This window comes from Lithobates pipiens, unplaced genomic scaffold (genome assembly GCF_037356315.1).
Source record: "Lithobates pipiens isolate NorthernLeopardFrog02 unplaced genomic scaffold, aLitPip1_a1.2 Scaffold_18, whole genome shotgun sequence".
In the NCBI taxonomy this organism is placed as follows: Eukaryota; Metazoa; Chordata; class Amphibia; order Anura; family Ranidae; genus Lithobates; species Lithobates pipiens.
The window spans coordinates 654,733,401-654,755,947 of record NW_027507758.1 but is presented as its reverse complement, the minus strand read 5'-3'; the positions used below and the strand labels follow the sequence as shown (position 1 = coordinate 654,755,947).

At 48.6% G+C, this 22,547-nt stretch overlaps 1 protein-coding gene across 4 annotated transcripts in view; it reads right to left on the bottom strand.

Moving 5' to 3' along the window:
• The window catches only part of BABAM2 (BRISC and BRCA1 A complex member 2), a 344,474-nt gene that overhangs the window by 252,084 nt on the left and 69,843 nt on the right, over positions 1 to 22,547 (bottom strand). For all 4 annotated transcript variants that reach the window (XM_077489430.1, XM_077489427.1, XM_077489429.1 and 1 more), the window contains exon 5: positions 21,878 to 22,072. In XM_077489430.1, the coding sequence (XP_077345556.1) occupies positions 21,878 to 22,072 (195 nt within the window). The remainder of the gene's footprint in view (positions 1 to 21,877; positions 22,073 to 22,547) is intronic.

Below are 22,547 nucleotides of genomic sequence, written 5' to 3'. Positions count from 1 at the left end.
TTTCAGTGCAGCAGTGGTTCAGCAAAGATGCTGGCTGTACTGCAGTAACATGGGCAGTAGTGGGAGGAATCTACAGATTGTATAATAAATGGCACCACACAGACATGAAGGGGCGGAGTTCAGCCTCACAGAACAGCGACCGAAATATGTCCCTCTAATATGACAACAATGTACAGTGCTTGGCAAAAGTATTCACCCCCCTTGGCTTTTTAACTATTTTGTTACATTACAGACTCTGGTTCAATGTTTTTTTTCATCTGAATTATATGTGATGATCAGAACACAATAGTCTAAGTCGGTGAAGTAAAATTAGAAAAATATATACATAAAACTATTTCTCAGAAATATAAAACTGATAATTGTCGTGCGTATGTATCTACCCCCCTTTGTTATGAAGCCCAGAAAAAGCTCTGGTGCCACCAATTACCTTCAGAAGTCACATAATTAGTGGAATGATGTCACCTGTGTGCAATCTAAGGGTCACATGACCTGTCATTACATAGACACACCTTTGTGAAAGGCCCCAGAGGCGGCAACACCCAAGCAAGAGGCACCACTAACCAAAGACTGCCCTGAAGACCAAGGAACTCTCCAAACAAGTAAGGGACAATGTTGTTGAGAAGTACAAGTCAGGGTCAGGTTATAAAAAAATATCCAAATCTTTGATGATCCCTGGGAGCTCCATCAAATCTATCATAACCAAATGGAAAGAACATGGCACAACAGCAGACCTGCCAAGAGACGGCAGCACACCAAAACTCACGGAGCGGACAAGGAGGGCATTAATCAGAGAGGAGCACAGAGACCTAAGGGAACCCTGGAGGAGCTGCAGAGTTCCACAGCAGAGACTGGAGCATCTGTACATAGGAGGACAATAAGCCGTACGCTCCATAGAGTTGGGCTTTATGGCAGAGTGGCCAGAAGAAAGACATTACTTTCACCAAAAACAAAATGGCGCTTTTTGAATTTGTGAAAAAGCATGTGGGAGACTCCCAAAATGTACGGAGGAAGGTGATCTGGTCTGATGTATGGAGGAAGGTGATCTGGTCTGATGTATGGAGGAAGGTGATCTGGTCTGATGTATGGAGGAAGGTGATCTGGTCTGATGTATGGAGGAAGGTGATCTGCTCTGATGTATGGAGGAAGGTGATCTGGTCTGATGTATGGAGGAAGGTGATCTGGTCTGATGTATGGAGGAAGGTGATCTGGTCTGATGTATGGAGGAAGGTGATCTGGTCTGATGTATGGAGGAAGGTGATCTGCTCTGATGTATGGAGGAAGGTGATCTGGTCTGATGTATGGAGGAAGGTGATCTGGTCTGATGTATGGAGGAAGGTGATCTGGTCTGATGTATGGAGGAAGGTGATCTGGTCTGATGTATGGAGGAAGGTGATCTGGTCTGATGTATGGAGGAAGGTGATCTGCTCTGATGTACGGAGGAAGGTGATCTGCTCTGATGTATGGAGGAAGGTGATCTGGTCTGATGTATGGAGGAAGGTGATCTGGTCTGATGTATGGAGGAAGGTGATCTGGTCTGATGTACGGAGGAAGGTGATCTGGTCTGATGTATGGAGGAAGGTGATCTGGTCTGATGTATGGAGGAAGGTGATCTGGTCTGATGTATGGAGGAAGGTGATCTGGTCTGATGTACGGAGGAAGGTGATCTGCTCTGATGTACGGAGGAAGGTGATCTGGTCTGATGTATGGAGGAAGGTGATCTGGTCTGATGTATGGAGGAAGGTGATCTGGTCTGATGTATGGAGGAAGGTGATCTGCTCTGATGTATAGAGGAAGGTGATCTGCTCTGATGTATGGAGGAAGGTGCTCTGGTCTGATGTACGGAGGAAGGTGATCTGCTCTGATGTATGGAGGAAGGTGATCTGGTCTGATGTATGGAGGAAGGTGATCTGGTCTGATGTATGGAGGAAGGTGATCTGGTCTGATGTACGGAGGAAGGTGATCTGGTCTGATGTATGGAGGAAGGTGATCTGGTCTGATGTATGGAGGAAGGTGATCTGGTCTGATGTATGGAGGAAGGTGATCTGGTCTGATGTACGGAGGAAGGTGATCTGCTCTGATGTACGGAGGAAGGTGATCTGGTCTGATGTATGGAGGAAGGTGATCTGGTCTGATGTATGGAGGAAGGTGATCTGGTCTGATGTATGGAGGAAGGTGATCTGCTCTGATGTATAGAGGAAGGTGATCTGCTCTGATGTATGGAGGAAGGTGCTCTGGTCTGATGTACGGAGGAAGGTGATCTGCTCTGATGTATGGAGGAAGGTGATCTGGTCTGATGTATGGAGGAAGGTGATCTGCTCTGATGTATAGAGGAAGGTGATCTGCTCTGATGTATGGAGGAAGGTGCTCTGGTCTGATGTACGGAGGAAGGTGATCTGCTCTCATGTATGGAGGAAGGTGATCTGCTCTGATGTACGGAGGAAGGTGATCTGCTCTGATGAATGGAGGAAGGTGATCTGGTCTGATGTATGGAGGAAGGTGATCTGCTCTCATGTATGGAGGAAGGTGATCTGCTCTGATGTATGGAGGAAGGTGCTCTGGTCTGATGTATGGAGGAAGGTGATCTGGTTTGATGTATGGAGGAAGGTGATCTGCTCTGATGTATGGAGGAAGGTGATCTGGTCTGATGTATGGAGGAAGGTGCTCTGCTCTGATGTATGGAGGAAGGTGATCTGCTCTGATGTATGGAGGAAGGTGATCTGCTCTGATGTATGGAGGAAGGTGATCTGGTCTGATGTATGGAGGAAGGTGATCTGCTCTGATGTATGGAGGAAGGTGATCTGCTCTGATGTATGGAGGAAGGTGCTCTGGTCTGATGTATGGAGGAAGGTGATCTGGTCTGATGTATGGAGGAAGGTGATCTGGTTTGATGTATGGAGGAAGGTGATCTGGTCTGATGTATGGAGGAAGGTGATCTGGTCTGATGTATGGAGGAAGGTGCTCTGCTCTGATGTATGGAGGAAGGTGATCTGCTCTGATGTATGGAGGAAGGTGATCTGCTCTGATGTATGGAGGAAGGTGATCTGGTCTGATGTATGGAGGAAGGTGATCTGGTCTGATGTATGGAGGAAGGTGCTCTGCTCTGATGTATGGAGGAAGGTGATCTGCTCTGATGTATGGAGGAAGGTGATCTGCTCTGATGTATGGAGGAAGGTGATCTGCTCTGATGTATGGAGGAAGGTGCTCTGGTCTGATGTATGGAGGAAGGTGATCTGGTCTGATGTATGGAGGAAGGTGATCTGCTCTGATGTATGGAGGAAGGTGATCTGGTCTGATGTATGGAGGAAGGTGATCTGGTCTGATGTATGGAGGAAGGTGATCTGCTCTGATGTATGGAGGAAGGTGCTCTGGTCTGATGTACGGAGGAAGGTGATCTGCTCTCATGTATGGAGGAAGGTGATCTGCTCTGATGTACGGAGGAAGGTGATCTGCTCTGATGAATGGAGGAAGGTGATCTGGTCTGATGTATGGAGGAAGGTGATCTGCTCTCATGTATGGAGGAAGGTGATCTGCTCTGATGTATGGAGGAAGGTGCTCTGGTCTGATGTATGGAGGAAGGTGATCTGGTCTGATGTACGGAGGAAGGTGATCTGGTCTGATGTATGGAGGAAGGTGATCTGGTCTGATGTACGGAGGAAGGTGATCTGGTCTGATGTATGGAGGAAGGTGATCTGGTCTGATGTATGGAGGAAGGTGATCTGCTCTGATGTATGGAGGAAGGTGCTCTGCTCTGATGTATGGAGGAAGGTGATCTGGTTTGATGTATGGAGGAAGGTGATCTGGTCTGATGTACGGAGGAAGGTGATCTGGTCTGATGTATGGAGGAAGGTGATCTGGTCTGATGTATGGAGGAAGGTGATCTGGTCTGATGTATGGAGGAAGGTGATCTGGTCTGATGTATGGAGGAAGGTGATCTGGTCTGATGTATGGAGGAAGGTGATCTGGTCTGATGTATGGAGGAAGGTGATCTGGTCTGATGTATGGAGGAAGGTGATCTGGTCTGATGTATGGAGGAAGGTGCTCTGCTCTGATGTATGGAGGAAGGTGATCTGCTCTGATGTATGGAGGAAGGTGATCTGCTCTGATGTATGGAGGAAGGTGATCTGGTCTGATGTATGGAGGAAGGTGATCTGCTCTGATGTATGGAGGAAGGTGCTCTGGTTTGATGTATGGAGGAAGGTGATCTGGTCTGATGTACGGAGGAAGGTGATCTGGTCTGATGTATGGAGGAAGGTGATCTGGTCTGATGTATGGAGGAAGGTGATCTGGTCTGATGTATGGAGGAAGGTGATCTGGTCTGATGTATGGAGGAAGGTGATCTGGTCTGATGTATGGAGGAAGGTGATCTGCTCTGATGTATGGAGGAAGGTGATCTGCTCTGATGTATGGAGGAAGGTGCTCTGGTCTGATGTATGGAGGAAGGTGATCTGGTCTGATGTATGGAGGAAGGTGATCTGCTCTGATGTATGGAGGAAGGTGATCTGGTCTGATGTATGGAGGAAGGTGATCTGCTCTGATGTATGGAGGAAGGTGATCTGGTCTGATGTATGGAGGAAGGTGCTCTGGTCTGATGTATGGAGGAAGGTGCTCTGGTCTGATGTATGGAGGAAGGTGCTCTGCTCTGATGTATGGAGGAAGGTGATCTGGTCTGATGTATGGAGGAAGGTGATCTGGTGTGATGTATGGAGGAAGGTGCTCTGGTCTGATGTATGGAGGAAGGTGATCTGCTCTGATGAGACTAAAATTGAACTTTTTGGCCATCAAAGAAAACGTTATGTCTGACGCAAACCCAACACATCACATCACCCAAAGAACACCATCCCCACTGTGAAACATGATGGTGGCCAGGGGCGGACTGACCATTCGGGCACTGCCCGAGGGCCCCATGCCACTAAGGGGCCCCATCAGGGTTGCCAGCCTCAATAAAGCCAGGAACAGCATGTAAAAATCTGTGTGCGTGTATACACTTTGTGGCTCCATAATCTTCTATTGCCTTGGGGCCCCATAATCTCCTCCTATTGCCCGGGGGCCCCATGAGTTGTCAATCCGCCCCTGGTGGTGGCAGCATCATGCTGTGGGGATGTTTTTCAGCAGTCAGGACTGGGAAACTGGTCAGAGTTGAGGGAAAGATGGATGGTGATAAATACAGGGATATTCTTGAGTAAAACCTGTAGCACTCTGTGTGTGATTTGAGGCGAGGACGGAGGTTCACCTTCCAGCAGGACAATGACCCCAAACACACTGCTAGAGCAACACTTCAGTGGTTTAAGGGGAAACATGGAAATGTGTTGGAATGGCCTAATCAAAGCCCAGACCTCAATCCAATAGAAAATCTGTGGTCAGACTTAAAGATTGCCGTTCACAAGCGCAAACCATCCAACGTGAAGGATCTGGAGACGTTTTGCAAGGAGGAGGAATGGGGCAGAAATCCCAGTGGTAAGATGTGGGAAGACTCATAGACTTATCCAAAGAGACTCGGAGCTGTGATAGCCGCAAAAGGCGGCTCTACAAAGCATTGACTTTAGGGGGGTGAATAGTTCTGCACATTTACTTCTTCTGTTATTTTGTCCTATTTGTTGTTTACTTCACAATAAAAAAAATAATAATCTTCCAAGTTGTGGGCGTGTTCTGTACATGAAATGGTGCAAATCCTCAAACATTCCGTGTTATTTCAGGTTGTGAGGCAACAAAACACGAGAAAGGCCAGGGGGGGGGGGGTGAATACTTTTGCACGGCACTGTAACTAGGAGATCAGACTCGTTCTATGATATGAAGTTCTCATCGCTGACCTTTCACCCCGAGGACACTCCCAGCATGCAGTGCGGCTCGTGCAGCCAGACGCTCACTATCCCCTTTATTACACCAGGAAGCTGCGTCCTCCTCCTACCTGTAAATGAGTTTTGGGGGAAATCCCGAAGTGTATCCTTGTAGAAAGCCGTGTCACTCCTCCTCGCCACTTCCTCCTTCCAACTACCACAATCACTGAGAATTAATCGCCCATTTCCTCACTTTGCATAAAACACTTCAGTTTGGCGTCAGGCAAATTACCTTTTACCATTGTAAGGTACAGCGATAGAGAGAAGGGCGCCACCAGCTGGTGGATTGCGGAGGTGCAGGTGGAACAGATCTGCACCTCTGACAAGATATTTGTGACAGACGGACGCTGCCGAAAAATCCACTGACCCCGGACAAGCATGTAACCAGTGAAGTCAGAATAAAGTCATAGCAATTAAAGCGGTATTGACCGATTGGCCTCAGGAAGATTTATCCCCCTTTATGACCAGGCCATTTTTTGCAAATACAGCACTGTATCACTTTAAGTGACAATTGAGCGGTCCTGCGACACTGTGCCCAAATAAAATTGATGTCATTTTTACCCTACAAATAAGGCTTTGTTTTGGTGGTATCCGATCACCTCTGCGGTTTTCATTTTTTGTGCTATAAACAAACAAATCTGACAATTTTAAGAAAATATATAATTTTTTTTTATTTTCTGCTGTAATAAAAAAAAAAAAAAAATCGAATGTCTTCATAAAATGATGGCCAATATGTATTCTGCTACATATTTGTGCTTAAAAGAAATCCCAATAAGCGTATATTGATTGGTTTACACCAAAGTTATAGTAGAGCTGGGCAAAAAAAAATAAAAAAATCAGCGATTTAAAAAAAATAAAAATAAAAAAAATAATCGATTCACGATTCGAGGTTTTTTTTTTATTTATTTTTTATGGACACCACACCGGTCTTGAGGAGCTGCGGGCAGGAGTTTTTAGGTGAGGCCACGGCTTCGGCCTAGTCTGCGGTGTCCGGCATCGCGAACAAGGCCGAAGCCGCGGCCTCGCTTAAAAACTCCTGCCTGCAGCTCCTCAGGACCGGCACGGTGTCAGCGCCGGTCCTGGTGAAAATATATTTTTTTCAATCTAAAAAAAAATCAATTTGCTGAAATTTTGAATTGATTTGACCTCTCAACTCGATTCAAGATTTAAATCGTTTTTTTCCCCAGCCCTAAGTTATAGTGTCTATAAACTATGAGATATATACTGGAATTTTCTTTTATACTAGTAATGGCGGCGATCAGCGGCTTATAGTGGGGCTGCGATATTGCGGCGGACATTCTGACACTTTGCGGGAACCAGTAACACAAATATAGTGATCAGTGCTAAACATATGCACTGTCACCGTACTAATGCCTGGCTGGGAAGGGGTTAAACATCAGGGGTGATCAAAGGGTTAAATGTGTGCCTAGCCAGTGTTTATGTGTACTGTGTTACTAAGGGATGTGCCTTACAGTGATAGAAAATAAAGCACCCCCCCCCCCCCACACACACACACACACGTTGACAGGACAGAGCTCTGCATGGTTTACATAGACAGAGCTCTGTTCAGAGTCTCTGCCCAGCGATCGGCAGGTGCTGGAGGAAAACCGGATTCTGCTGTGAATAATCACAGTAGAAGTGGTGTGCCCACTGCAAGCATAAGTGAGGGATATCACACACATACCCACATATATATACACACACACACACACACACACACACATATATATATATATACATACATACACACACACACACACACGTAATATGGAGAGATTGAGGATTTTATTAATGCAGTACCTATTCACCAGCTCTAGATGGCGCCTGGCCACTTCCTGTTCACACAGGAAGTAAGGCAGATAATGTTTTACCTCCCAATGAGGATAACATTACCTCCAGAGTCGATGACCACTTCCAGTCTCGGCATATACGTCACATCCGGTTCCGGTGGAAACCGGAAGTGATACTAATTTCGTACTGCGCCATCAATGGGAGTAGAAGGAGGTATAGGGTGTAGTGGGAGGACCTTAAAGTATATAAGACAGCCAGAGACTCTACGCGCTTCTGATGAGTGACGAAACGCGTCAAGCTAAAAAGAATCTGTGAAGGATGTTTTGGTGCCAAGGAGGCACTTTCTGTACGTTTTTAAGATTTCGATGTAAGTGTAATGATTTTAAACCTTTTAGTAAATTCTCACACTATTACACTATAGGTCTCTTTTCCTCCATTTTTGTCCAAACTTTGCCATTACGGTCGTAGACCGTGTGAAGTGTGTGGGACCCTCAACTCAGTGGAGGAGGAATGGAGAATCTGTTCCCTGAAAGCAGGAGGACACACCAACCTATCCCGGTGGACGGAAGCCATCTTAACATACAGGCTGTTATATCCACTACATCTGGTGAGTCGGGACCCAGAGGGGGAGCACAGGAAGTCACCCCAATTACACCCAATGTGTTGTCTACTATATACTCCATATTTTGTGAACTTTATTTCATTACACTTCATCTGCACAATATCGACACCTGAAATCACCAGCAATTCATGTTTGTGTGTCACCGTATTTTCTATACTCATATTTGATGACGTTTATTGATTGCACATTATTTGTATTCGATCGGCATTTAGCACTTTAATTGGTTAAATTTTTTGTGTACGGCATCATATCACATGTTAATGTATGTATATTAGCACAGCAGCAGGCTATAGGTGCAGCGCTGAGTTTAAAATCTTTTTTTTTCACTTTTTTTGCACACGGTATCTCACAAAAGTAAGTACACCCCTCAGTGACATTTTTGTAAATCTTTTCTTCTCTCTTTTCATGTGACAACACTGAAGAAATGACACTTGTCTACAATGTAAAGTAGTGAGTGTACAGCTTGTATAACAGTGTAAATTTCCTGTCCCCTCAAAATAACTCAACACACAGCCATTAATGTCTAAACCGCTGGCAACAAAAGTCAGTACACCCCCTAAGTGAAAATGTCCCAATTGGGCCCAATTAGCCATTTTCCCTCCCCCGTGTCATGTGACTCGTTAGTGTTACAAGGTCTCAGGTGTGAATGGGGAGCAGGTGTGATAAATTTGGTGTTATCGCTCTCACTCTGTCATACTGGTCACTGGAAGTACAACATGGCACCTCATGGCAAAGAACTCTCTGAGGATCTGAAGATAAGAATTGTTTCTCTACATAAAGATGGCCTAGGCTATAAGAAGATTGTCAAGACCCTGAAACTGAGCTGCAGCACGGTGGACAAGACCATACAGCGGTATAACAGGACGGGTTCCCCTCAGAACAGGCCTCGCCATGGTCCACCAAAGAAGTTGAGGTCACGTGCTCAGCGTCATATCCAGAGGTTGTCTTTGGGAAATAGACGTATGAGTGCTGCCAGCATTGCTGCAGAGGTTGTAGGGGTGGGTGGGGGGTGGGGTCAGCTTGTCAGTGCTCAGACCATACGCCGCACACTGCATCAAATTGGTCTGCATGTCTGTCGTCCCAGAAGGAAGCCTCTTCTAAAGATGATGCACAAGAAAGACCACAAACAGTTTGCTGAAGACAAGCAGACTAAGGAGATGGATTACTGGAACCGTGTCCTGTGGTCTGATGAGACCAAGATAAACGTATTTGGTGTCAGATGGTGTCAGGCGTGTGTGGGGGCAACCAGGTGAGGAGGACAAAGGCAAGTGTGTCTTGTCTACAGTCAGGCATGGTGGTGGGGGTGTCATGGTCTGGGGCTGCATGAGTGCTGCCGGCACTGGGGGGCTACAGATCATTGAGGGAACCATGAATGCCAACATGTACTGTGACATACTGAAGCAGAGCATGACCCCCTCCCTTCAGAGACTGGACCGCAGGGCAGTATTCCAACATGATAACCACCCCAAACACACCTCCAACACCACCACTGCCTTGCTAAAGAAGCTGAGGGTAAAGGTGATGGACTGGCCAAGCATGTCTCCAGACCTAAACCCTATTGATCATCTGTGGGGGATCCTCAGAGGGAAGGTGGAGGAGGGGAAGGTCTCCAACATCCACCAGCTCTGTGATGTCATCATGGAGGAGGGGAAGAGGACTCCAGTGACAACCTGTGAAGCTCTGGTGACCTCCATGTCCAAGAGGGTGAAGGCAGTGCTGGAAAATAATGGCGGCCACACAAAATATTGACACTTTGGGCCCAATTTGGAGATTTTCACTTAGGGGTGTACTGACTTTTGTTGCCAGCGGTTTAGACATTAATGGCTGTGTGTTGAGTTATTTTGAGGGGACAGGAAATTTACACTGTTATACAAGCTGTACACTCACTACTTTACATTGTAGACAAGTGTCATTTCTTCAGTGTTGTCACATGAAAAGAGAGCAGAAAAGATTTATACAAATGTCACTGAGGGGTGTACTAACTTTTCTCAGATACTGTGTGTGTATATATATATATATATATACATACACAGACACACACACACACACACACACATGTGATCTCGCGTACATCTGCCACTCTGTAGCAGTAAAACTTGATGAATCTTGCTCTATGGGCTGAAGTTGTTGAGTTTCTGTGTGCGATCGCTGCCGGCAGCTATAGTAACCAGCAGTAATCATTGTATTTTCCTCCCACTATCAGAGTACGGAGTACAATCGCGCAGCGGAAGGGATTCCCCCATCAACAATGACCGAGTGCAACCCGTGGTAGAAGGAAAGAAATTTGCATAATCGATGGGCAGCCTTCAGCCAGACATAGATGATGGTTTAGCTGATCGGTCTCTGGGATTAGTGATGGCCGAACGGTTCGCCCGGCGGTCGTTTCGCGGCGAATTTCCGACTTTCGCCGTCCGCGGGTTCGAACGCCTTTTTCCGTCGTTCGCCCCGGCGGACTTACGTGTTTAATGTATACAAGAACTTTAACCTTTCGTGACACGTTTATCATGTGTTACAGGACAACCAATTGAGACATGACAGCTCATGGACACTTGGACATTCCCCCTAACCTATAAATACACCCGATCCGGTGGCCATTTTACATTCTTTCTTCTGTCACTGTAGGGAAAGGATCCTGTGTGGAGTAGGGACAGAGAAAACGCTAGCTATTTGGTACACAAAAGTTCTTTTCAGGACTGGTATAGGTGTTAGGTCAGCAGCCTGAGTTTCTTTTGTCAGTTTAGATAAAGGGACAGAGCGCTGTATGCTGCTATTTTAGGGACAGCTCAGCCAGATTAGTCTTTCTTCATCATCATCATCATCATCATCATTAGCTGTTACTATCAGGTCCACAAAAGAGCTGTTCCAGCTAATCGTTCCAGCCTACTCTTTTTTGCCAATTTGTATAGGGACAGGCAGGAAGCAGTGTGTCAGGCAGTGAGGATAATTTTAAAGACTTGCTGTTACTATTAGTTCCACAAAGGTTCTTTTCAGGACTGGTATCAGTGGTACGGTAATAGGCTTGTACACGTATAATATTCTTTCTTCCAAATATAGAAAGAATATTATACTTGACTGCTGCCCTTCTGCTGCAGTCTGCTAATCATTCACAACTCACTTGTTCCACAAAGCTCTTTATCAGGACTGGTAACTTGGTCTGTCTAGGGTGCTACGGTACATAGGCTTGGGTGCGGTACAGTCTGCTGTTCTGTAAGGACCGCTATCGGTCCACAATACATAGGGTTGCCGTGCACTACTGCTGACCGCTGCCCTATACTGCAGCAGTCCTTCAGCGGTATAGGGACTGACGCACAGTCTGCTAAACACTAATACACAACCTGCTTGGTCCACAAAAGTTCTTATAAGGACTGGTAACTTGGTATAGGGTGCTACGGTACATAGGCTTGAGTGCAGTACAGTCTGCTGTTCTGTAAGGACCGCTATCGGTCCACAATACATAGGGTTGCCGTGCACTACTGCTGACCGCTGCCCTATACTGCAGCAGTCCTTCATTGGTATAGGGACTGACGTACAGTCTGCTAATCACTAACACACAACCTGCTTGGTCCACAAAAGTTCTTATAAGGACTGGTAACTTGGTATAGGGTGCTACGGTACATAGGCCTGAGTGCAGTACAGTCTGCTGTTCTGTAAGGACCGCTATCGGTCCACAATACATAGGGTTGCCGTGCACTACTGCTGACCGCTGCCCTATACTGCAGCAGTCCTTCATTGGTATAGGGACTGACGTACAGTCTGCTAATCACTAACACACAACCTGCTTGGTCCACAAAAGTTCTTATAAGGACTGGTAACTTGGTATAGGGTGCTACGGTACATAGGCCTGAGTGCGTTACAGTCTGCTGTTCTGTAAGGACCGCTATCGGTCCACAATACATAGGGTTGCCGTGCACTACTGCTGACCGCTGCCCTATACTGCAGCAGTCCTTCAGCGGTATAGGGACTGACGCACAGTCTGCTAAACACTAACACACAACCTGCTTGGTCCACAAAAGTTTTTATAAGGACTGGTAACTTGGTATAGGGTGCTACGGTACATAGGCCTGAGTGCAGTACAGTCTGCTGTTCTGTAAGGACCGCTATCGGTCCACAATACATAGGGTTGCCGTGCACTACTGCTGACCGCTGCCCTATACTGCAGCAGTCCTTCATTGGTATAGGGACTGACGTACAGTCTGCTAATCACTAACACACAACCTGCTTGGTCCACAAAAGTTCTTATAAGGACTGGTAACTTGGTATAGGGTGCTACGGTACATAGGCCTGAGTGCGTTACAGTCTGCTGTTCTGTAAGGACCGCTATCGGTCCACAATACATAGGGTTGCCGTGCACTACTGCTGACCGCTGCCCTATACTGCAGCAGTCCTTCATTGGTATAGGGACTGACGTACAGTCTGCTAATCACTAACACACAACCTGCTTGGTCCACAAAAGTTCTTATAAGGACTGGTAACTTGGTATAGGGTGCTACGGTACATAGGCCTGAGTGCGTTACAGTCTGCTGTTCTGTAAGGACCGCTATCGGTCCACAATACATAGGGTTGCCGTGCACTACTGCTGACCGCTGCCCTATACTGCAGCAGTCCTTCATTGGTATAGGGACTGACGTACAGTCTGCTAATCACTAACACACAACCTGCTTGGTCCACAAAAGTTCTTATAAGGACTGGTAACTTGGTATAGGGTGCTACGGTACATAGGCCTGAGTGCGTTACAGTCTGCTGTTCTGTAAGGACCGCTATCGGTCCACAATACATAGGGTTGCCGTGCACTACTGCTGACCGCTGCCCTATACTGCAGCAGTCCTTCAGCGGTATAGGGACTGACGCACAGTCTGCTAAACACTAACACACAACCTGCTTGGTCCACAAAAGTTTTTATAAGGACTGGTAACTTGGTATAGGGTGCTACGGTACATAGGCCTGAGTGCGTTACAGTCTGCTGTTCTGTAAGGACCGCTATCGGTCCACAATACATAGGGTTGCCGTGCACTACTGCTGACCGCTGCCCTATACTGCAGCAGTCCTTCATTGGTATAGGGACTGACGTACAGTCTGCTAATCACTAACACACAACCTGCTTGTTCCACAAAAGTTCTTATAAGGACTGGTAACTTGGTATAGGGTGCTACGGTACATAGGCTTGAGTGCGGTACAGTCTGCTGTTCTGTAAGGACCGCTATCGGTCCACAATAGATAGGGTTGACGTGCACCACTGCTGACCGCTGCCCTATACTGCAGCAGTCCTTCAGCGGTATAGGGACTGACGTACAGTCTGCTAAACACTAATACACAACCTGCTTGGTCCACAAAAGTTCTTATAAGGACTGGTAACTTGGTATAGGGTGCTACGGTACATAGGCCTGAGTGCAGTACAGTCTGCTGTTCTGTAAGGACCGCTATCGGTCCACAATACATAGGGTTGCCGTGCACTACTGCTGACCGCTGCCCTATACTGCAGCAGTCCTTCATTGGTATAGGGACTGACGTACAGTCTGCTAATCACTAACACACAACCTGCTTGGTCCACAAAAGTTCTTATAAGGACTGGTAACTTGGTATAGGGTGCTACGGTACATAGGCCTGAGTGCGTTACAGTCTGCTGTTCTGTAAGGACCGCTATCGGTCCACAATACATAGGGTTGCCGTGCACTACTGCTGACCGCTGCCCTATACTGCAGCAGTCCTTCAGCGGTATAGGGACTGACGCACAGTCTGCTAAACACTAACACACAACCTGCTTGGTCCACAAAAGTTTTTATAAGGACTGGTAACTTGGTATAGGGTGCTACGGTACATAGGCCTGAGTGCGTTACAGTCTGCTGTTCTGTAAGGACCGCTATCGGTCCACAATACATAGGGTTGCCGTGCACTACTGCTGACCGCTGCCCTATACTGCAGCAGTCCTTCATTGGTATAGGGACTGACGTACAGTCTGCTAATCACTAACACACAACCTGCTTGGTCCACAAAAGTTCTTATAAGGACTGGTAACTTGGTATAGGGTGCTACGGTACATAGGCCTGAGTGCGTTACAGTCTGCTGTTCTGTAAGGACCGCTATCGGTCCACAATACATAGGGTTGCCGTGCACTACTGCTGACCGCTGCCCTATACTGCAGCAGTCCTTCAGCGGTATAGGGACTGACGCACAGTCTGCTAAACACTAACACACAACCTGCTTGGTCCACAAAAGTTTTTATAAGGACTGGTAACTTGGTATAGGGTGCTACGGTACATAGGCTTGAGTGCGGTACAGTCTGCTGTTCTGTAAGGACCGCTATCGGTCCACAATAGATAGGGTTGACGTGCACCACTGCTGACCGCTGCCCTATACTGCAGCAGTCCTTCAGCGGTATAGGGACTGACGTACAGTCTGCTAATCACTAACACACAACCTGCTTGTTCCACAAAAGTTCTTATAAGGACTGGTAACTTGGTATAGGGTGCTACGGTACATAGGCTTGAGTGCGGTACAGTCTGCTGTTCTGTAAGGACCGCTATCGGTCCACAATAGATAGGGTTGACGTGCACCACTGCTGACCGCTGCCCTATACTGCAGCAGTCCTTCAGCGGTATAGGGACTGACGTACAGTCTGCTAAACACTAATACACAACCTGCTTGGTCCACAAAAGTTCTTATAAGGACTGGTAACTTGGTATAGGGTGCTACGGTACATAGGCCTGAGTGCGTTACAGTCTGCTGTTCTGTAAGGACCGCTATCGGTCCACAATACATAGGGTTGCCGTGCACTACTGCTGACCGCTGCCCTATACTGCAGCAGTCCTTCATTGGTATAGGGACTGACGTACAGTCTGCTAATCACTAACACACAACCTGCTTGGTCCACAAAAGTTCTTATAAGGACTGGTAACTTGGTATAGGGTGCTACGGTACATAGGCCTGAGTGCGTTACAGTCTGCTGTTCTGTAAGGACCGCTATCGGTCCACAATACATAGGGTTGCCGTGCACTACTGCTGACCGCTGCCCTATACTGCAGCAGTCCTTCATTGGTATAGGGACTGACGTACAGTCTGCTAATCACTAACACACAACCTGCTTGTTCCACAAAAGTTCTTATAAGGACTGGTAACTTGGTATAGGGTGCTACGGTACATAGGCTTGAGTGCGGTACAGTCTGCTGTTCTGTAAGGACCGCTATCGGTCCACAATAGATAGGGTTGACGTGCACCACTGCTGACCGCTGCCCTATACTGCAGCAGTCCTTCAGCGGTATAGGGACTGACGTACAGTCTGCTAAACACTAATACACAACCTGCTTGGTCCACAAAAGTTCTTATAAGGACTGGTAACTTGGTATAGGGTGCTACGGTACATAGGCTTGAGTGCGGTACAGTCTGCTGTTCTGTAAGGACCGCTATCGGTCCACAATAGATAGGGTTGACGTGCACCACTGCTGACCGCTGCCCTATACTGCAGCAGTCCTTCAGCGGTATAGGGACTGACGTACAGTCTGCTAAACACTAATACACAACCTGCTTGGTCCACAAAAGTTCTTATAAGGACTGGTAACTTGGTATAGGGTGCTACGGTACATAGGCTTGAGTGCGGTACAGTCTGCTGTTCTGTAAGGACCGCTATCGGTCCACAATAGATAGGGTTGACGTGCACCACTGCTGACCGCTGCCCTATACTGCAGCAGTCCTTCAGCGGTATAGGGACTGACGTACAGTCTGCTAAACACTAATACACAACCTGCTTGGTCCACAAAAGTTCTTATAAGGACTGGTAACTTGGTATAGGGTGCTACGGTACATAGGCTTGAGTGCGGTACAGTCTGCTGTTCTGTAAGGACCGCTATCGGTCCACAATAGATAGGGTTGACGTGCACCACTGCTGACCGCTCACCTATACTGCAGCAGTCCTTCAGCGGTATAGGGACTGACGTACAGTCTGCTAATCACTAACACACAACCTGCTTGTTCCACAAAAGTTCTTATAAGGACTGGTAACTTGGTATAGGGTGCTACGGTACATAGGCTTGAGTGCGGTACAGTCTGCTGTTCTGTAAGGACCGCTATCGGTCCACAATAGATAGGGTTGACGTGCACCACTGCTGACCGCTGCCCTATACTGCAGCAGTCCTTCAGCGGTATAGGGACTGACGTACAGTCTGCTAAACACTAATACACAACCTGCTTGGTCCACAAAAGTTCTTATAAGGACTGGTAACTTGGTATAGGGTGCTACGGTACATAGGCTTGAGTGCGGTACAGTCTGCTGTTCTGTAAGGACCGCTATCGGTCCACAATAGATAGGGTTGACGTGCACCACTGCTGACCGCTGCCCTATACTGCAGCAGTCCTTCAGCGGTATAGGGACTGACGTACAGTCTGCTAAACACTAATACACAACCTGCTTGGTCCACAAAAGTTCTTATAAGGACTGGTAACTTGGTATAGGGTGCTACGGTACATAGGCTTGAGTGCGGTACAGTCTGCTGTTCTGTAAGGACCGCTATAGGTCCACAATAGATAGGGTTGACGTGCACCACTGCTGACCGCTCACCTATACTGCAGCAGTCCTTCAGCGGTATAGGGACTAAGAGTTTTGTCACAGGGTCATTTAAAAAATGACATGCAGAGGAAGAGGCAGGCCCTTCCGCAGGGGTGGTAGGGGTAGGGCAGGAGCAACAGGCTTGAGCCAAAGTGGGAAGTTGCAGAAGGTGCGTTCAATTACTTTAAAGGATGCACCAGACTTGGTTGAGTGGCTCGCTCAGCCTTACTCTTCTGCACCCTCCTCATCCTCTCGATCTGCACCCTCTTCTTCACTCTCTGCTATGTGCACCCCCAAAGACACTACCACCAACAACACGACCACCACCACCACCACCACATACCTTCCGCTTGAGTCACTGGAATTATTTTCCGATCCATATCAAGAGGACATTTCTGATGCGCAGCCACTCTTGGTATTGGATCAGGAAGAGGAGGTAGCAACAAGCGCTACTCAGCAGTCTGACGCCAGTACCCAGATCAGCCCAAGGAGGAGGTTGGTCCCCGGTGTTGCTGCCTACTCTACTTATAGCGGTGGGGAAGGTGACGTTGATGATGACGTGTCTAGTGATGTCACGTGGGTGCCCACAAGAGAGGAAGAGGAGGGGAGTTCAGAGGGAGATATGGACCAGCAGATAGGGAGGAGAAGCAGCAATGACTTACATTGCACAGCAGGGACAAAGCAGACTGCAAATGTATCAGGAGCGAGTCATCGACCATGTACGGTCACATCTGGCGCTCCCAGGACACCGGCACATGGCTCCGCAGTGTGGGCTTTTTTTAACGTGTCCGCTGCTGACAATAGCGTTGCCATCTGCAATCTTTGCAGTCAACGCGTTAGTCGCGGTAAGCCCAATACTCACCTAGGGACGACCGCCTTAAGAAGGCACATGAGCAGCCATCACCGAGCCCAGTGGGAGCAACGGAACACACAAAGCCACACTGCAGGCTCTCACCGTCCAGCCTCGTCTTCTACTTCTCCTTCTCCTCTCTCCTCACAATTGTCCTCCACTCCACCTTCCATCACGCCAAGCTCACATTTTTCTGCAAAAAGGCAGGCTTCCGTGGGCCTAATGTTTGAGCGTAAAAAAATGATGACGCCGGATAACCCTCTTGCCCAACGGTTGGCGGCTGGCTTGTCAGAACTCATAGCCCGCCAACTACTGCCATATAAACTGGTGGACTCGGAGGCCTTTCGCAAATTTGTGGCCATTGGAACACCACAATGGAAGGTCCCAGGAAGGAAGTATTTCTCAGAGAAGGGCATCCCAGAGCTATATGGCCATGTTCAGCGGCAAGTGAATGTATCTCTGGCACACAGTGTCGGTGCCAAGATACATCTGACCACAGACACGTGGTCTAGCAAACACGGGCAGGGAAGGTATATCAGTTTTACTGCCCACTGGGTGAACCTTCTGACGGCCGTCAAGCATGTAACCCGTGGCACCCGTGTAGATTTGGTTTTACCGCCACGGATTGCATGCAGGCCTGACTCTTCTTCTCCTCCTCCTACTCCATCCTCCTCCCTCTCCTCCTCAGCTGCCTCCTCCTTTTCCGCTGCTAGCGTCTCTTCCACTGCACCGCCCAAGCTCCCCAGAACCTATTCCACATGCCAGGTGAGACGTTGCCATGCCGTGCTGCGTCTGTTGTGCCTGGAAGCAAAGAGCCACACTGGCCCGGCACTCCTTTCAGCTTTGCGTTCACAGGCAGATGAGTGGCTAACACCGCTCAATTTGACAGTTGGTAAAGTGGTGTGTGACAACGGTGCCAATCTGCTTAGCGCATTGAAACAGGGCAAAATCACGCACGTGCCGTGCATGGCACACGTCTTAAACTTGGTCGTGCAGCGATTCCTTGTCAAATACCCTGGGGTCCAGGACATCTTGCGGCAGGCAAGGAAAATCTCGGCCCATTTCAGAAGATCTTACACGGCCATGGCTCGCCTTGCTGACATTCAGCGGCGACACCATCTGCCGGTCAGACGTCTTATTTGCGATTGCCCGACGCGATGGAACTCAACCTTCTATATGCTTGATAGGCTGCTCCAGCAGAAACGTGCAGTTAACGTCTACCTGTATGAACTCTGCGAAAGAAACGGTTCTGGGGAGCTGGGTTTTTTTTCACCGCGCCAGTGGCTGCTCATGCGCGACACATGCAGACTTCTGCGGCCATTTGAGGAGATCACCAAACTGGTCAGTCGCAGCCATGGCGCCATCAGTGACATGGTACCTTATGCCTTCTTTCTGGAGCGTGCATTGCGTCGTGTCATTGATCAGGCTGTGGAGGAGCAGGAGCGGGAAGATGAGGAAGTCGCAATGCTGGATGAATTCCCAGGGGGGGCTACTCTATCTGAGACAAGTCAACAACAGGAGTCTGATGAGGAGTCAGAGGAGGATGGTGCCGGGGCGGATGAGCAGGAGCAAGAAGAGCATGCTTTAAACCTTTCTGGGATCCCTGTTGTGCGAGGATGGGGAGAGGAGAATGAAGAGGACGACATTATCCTGGATGATGAGCAGGAGCCAGGCCACCACACCGCTTCCACTTTAGTGCAAATGGGGGCCTTCATGCTCCAGTGTTTTAATAGGGACCCCCGTATAAAAAGCATGAGGGTCAAGGACCAGTACTGGGTGGCAACGTACTTAGACCCCCGGTACAAACACAAAATGGCGGAAATGTTACCGCCGTCGCAGAGGGCTGTCAGAATGCAGCACTTCCAGGCCTTGCTTCGAGAAATGCTGCATTCTGCTTTTGCGTGCGCTGGCAGAGGAGCAATTCCCACTCCCAGAGAAGGATTTGCGGGTACCAATCCAACAGCGCCTGCAAGAAGAGGCCGGTTTGAAGATGTGTTGGTGACTTCGGATATGAGGTCATTCTTTCAGCCGACCCATCGACAGGTGTCATCCGGATCCAGCATCAGGGAACGCCTAGACCGTCAGGTGTCCGACTACATTGGGTTAACGGCCGATGTGGACGCTCTGAGGAGTGATGAACCCCTAGACTACTGGGTGGGCAGGCTTGACCTCTGGCCAGAGCTTGCCCAATTTGCAATCGAACTGTTGGCTTGCCCCTCATCCAGTGTCCTGTCCGAAAGGACGTTCAGCGCAGCAGGGGGGATTGTGACCGATAAGCGTACTCGCCTAGCTCACCACAGTGTTAACTACCTCACATTTCTAAAAATGAATGAGGCATGGATCTCGGAGGAATTCAACACATGTGATCAGTAGACCATGTATATGTCTATAAACAATTTTTGGAATCAAGCACACAGACCTTCTTAATTCATTTGGCTCACTTCCCTGACCCAAAAAAGCACACCGTACTATATGCCCCTACCCTCCTCTTTGAAGAGGTTGAGCGGTGTCATATTTCTACTGGGGCTGCTTATTATGAGGGGTTCCCACCATCCCTGTGCTGTGCTGACTTCCTCCTGGGGGTTCTTATTATGAGGGGATCACACCATCCCTGTGCTGTGCTGACTTCCTCCTGGGGCTGCTTACGGTGCTGCTGTCAGCGCTGTATGTCACGGAGCTGCTGTCAGCGCTGTATGTCACGGAGCTGCTGTCAGCGCTGTATGTCACGGAGCTGCTGTCAGCGCTGTATGTCACGGAGCTGCTGTCAGCGCTGTATGTCACGGAGCTGCTGTCAGCGCTGTATGTCACGGAGCTGCTGTCAGCGCTGTATGTCACGGAGCTGCTGTCAGCGCTGTATGTCACGGAGCTGCTGTCAGCGCTGTATGTCACGGAGCTGCTGTCAGCGCTGTATGTCACGGTGCTGCTGTCAGCGCTGTATGTCACGGAGCTGCTGTCAGCGCTGTATGTCACGGAGCTGCTGTCAGTGCTGTATGTCACGGAGCTGCTGTCAGCGCTGTATGTCACGGAGCTGCTGTCAGCGCTGTATGTCACGGAGCTGCTGTCAGCGCTGTATGTCACGGTGCTGCTGTCAGCGCTGTATGTCACGGAGCTGCTGTCAGCGCTGTATGTCACGGAGCTGCTGTCAGCGCTGTATGTCACGGAGCTGCTGTCAGCGCTGTATGTCACGGAGCTGCTGTCAGCGCTGTATGTCACGGAGCTGCTGTCAGCGCTGTATGTCACGGAGCTGCTGTCAGCGCTGTATGTCACGGTGCTGATGTCAGTGCTCTGTATTACGGTGCTGCTGTCAGTGCTCTGTATCTCCTGCACCCTCTTGTTTGCCTACCCTGGTCCCTGACCTTCCCTCTCCTCCATTGCCTTCATTAGCTCCATAGTCCTGAATTGTCAGAACAATTTCCCAAATAAAAAAAAAATGCTTGTAGTTATCGATCCCAAATTCACCTCATACATGTATTATGCTATTGTCCAGGTGGTGGGACTACGTGCTACCCCCTAATAATTACCCCGTGGCCGCAAATTCGACCTAAAGGTTTGCGAAATTCGCCTCCCATTGAAGTCAATGGAGCCCGCGGCGAACGGTCGTTTTCGCGAACGTTTGTGTCCGTTCGCGTTTCGCGTTCGCGAAACGTCCCGTCGGAAGTTCGTCCATCACTATCTGGGATTGGCTGGTTATCCATCGATCAACTTCAGCACAACCAGCCTGTCAAGTTTTTTTCACCCGATTACTGCCAGTGGCTATAGCTGCCAGCAGTGATCATTGTTTTCTGCCGGTGAGGAAGGCTCCCTGATGGGGGGAACACAATATCGCTGTGGGAGAAATCGCTCCGCTTGTGGTGGGTGGAAAGAAAGTTGTATAATCGATGGCTGTCCTTGGTGCGGTTGGTCTGATGGAACCATAGATTTCCCCACACATTGCCGATACCAAAACCTTTCCACCGCAGGTGGGGCAAAGGAAATCGCTCGACTCCCCCATAGCACAGTCAGTGTAGATGGGGGAATCCCTTCCGCTGTGCTATTGTGTGCCGCCGGTGAGGAGCCTTCCTAGCCGGCAAAACTCAATAATTAGTGTTGCCAGCTATAGCCGGCGCCACTGACTGCTCAGGAAAACCCGACAGGCTGGTTTACAGAAGTTGATGGGTAAATTGACTTCTGTACAACCAGGGTCCAAGGTTCGATCCATGTATGGCCGGCTGTATGAACCCATCCAGTGCTGATTTTCCTCTCACCCAGTTGTTCTTTTTCCCGGCGTAGATCTCCATGTTCTCCCCGTACTGCGGCTCCTCCAGCAGAGTCTGATACTCGAACATGAGGCGGGAGCTCTCGCTGAGCCGCCCGCACTGGTACTGGTGGTACTGCTGGACCAGCTCCTTCACCACCTGCAGGAGGCACTCCGGGTTGGTCGGGTCCCACTCCGCCAAACTCTGGAAGCAGAAAATAATATGATTACTATGGAGGAAGGATCACCATACTCAACACATCCCTACTCAATACATCCCTACACCATACTCAACAAGTCCCTACTCAATACATCCCTACACCATACTCAACACATCCCTACTCAATACATCCCAACACCATAATCAAAAAGTCCCTACACCATACTCAACACATCCCTACTCAATACATCCCTACACCATACTCAACACATCCCTACTCAACACGTCCCTACACCATACTCAACACATCCCTACTCAATACATCCCAACACCATACTCAACAAGTCCCTACACCATACTCAACACATCCCTACTCAATACATCCCAACACCATACTCAACAAGTCCCTACACCATACTCAACACATCCCTACTCAATACATCCCTACACCATACTCAACACATCCCTACTCAATACATCCCAACACCATACTCAACAAGTCCCTACACCATACTCAACA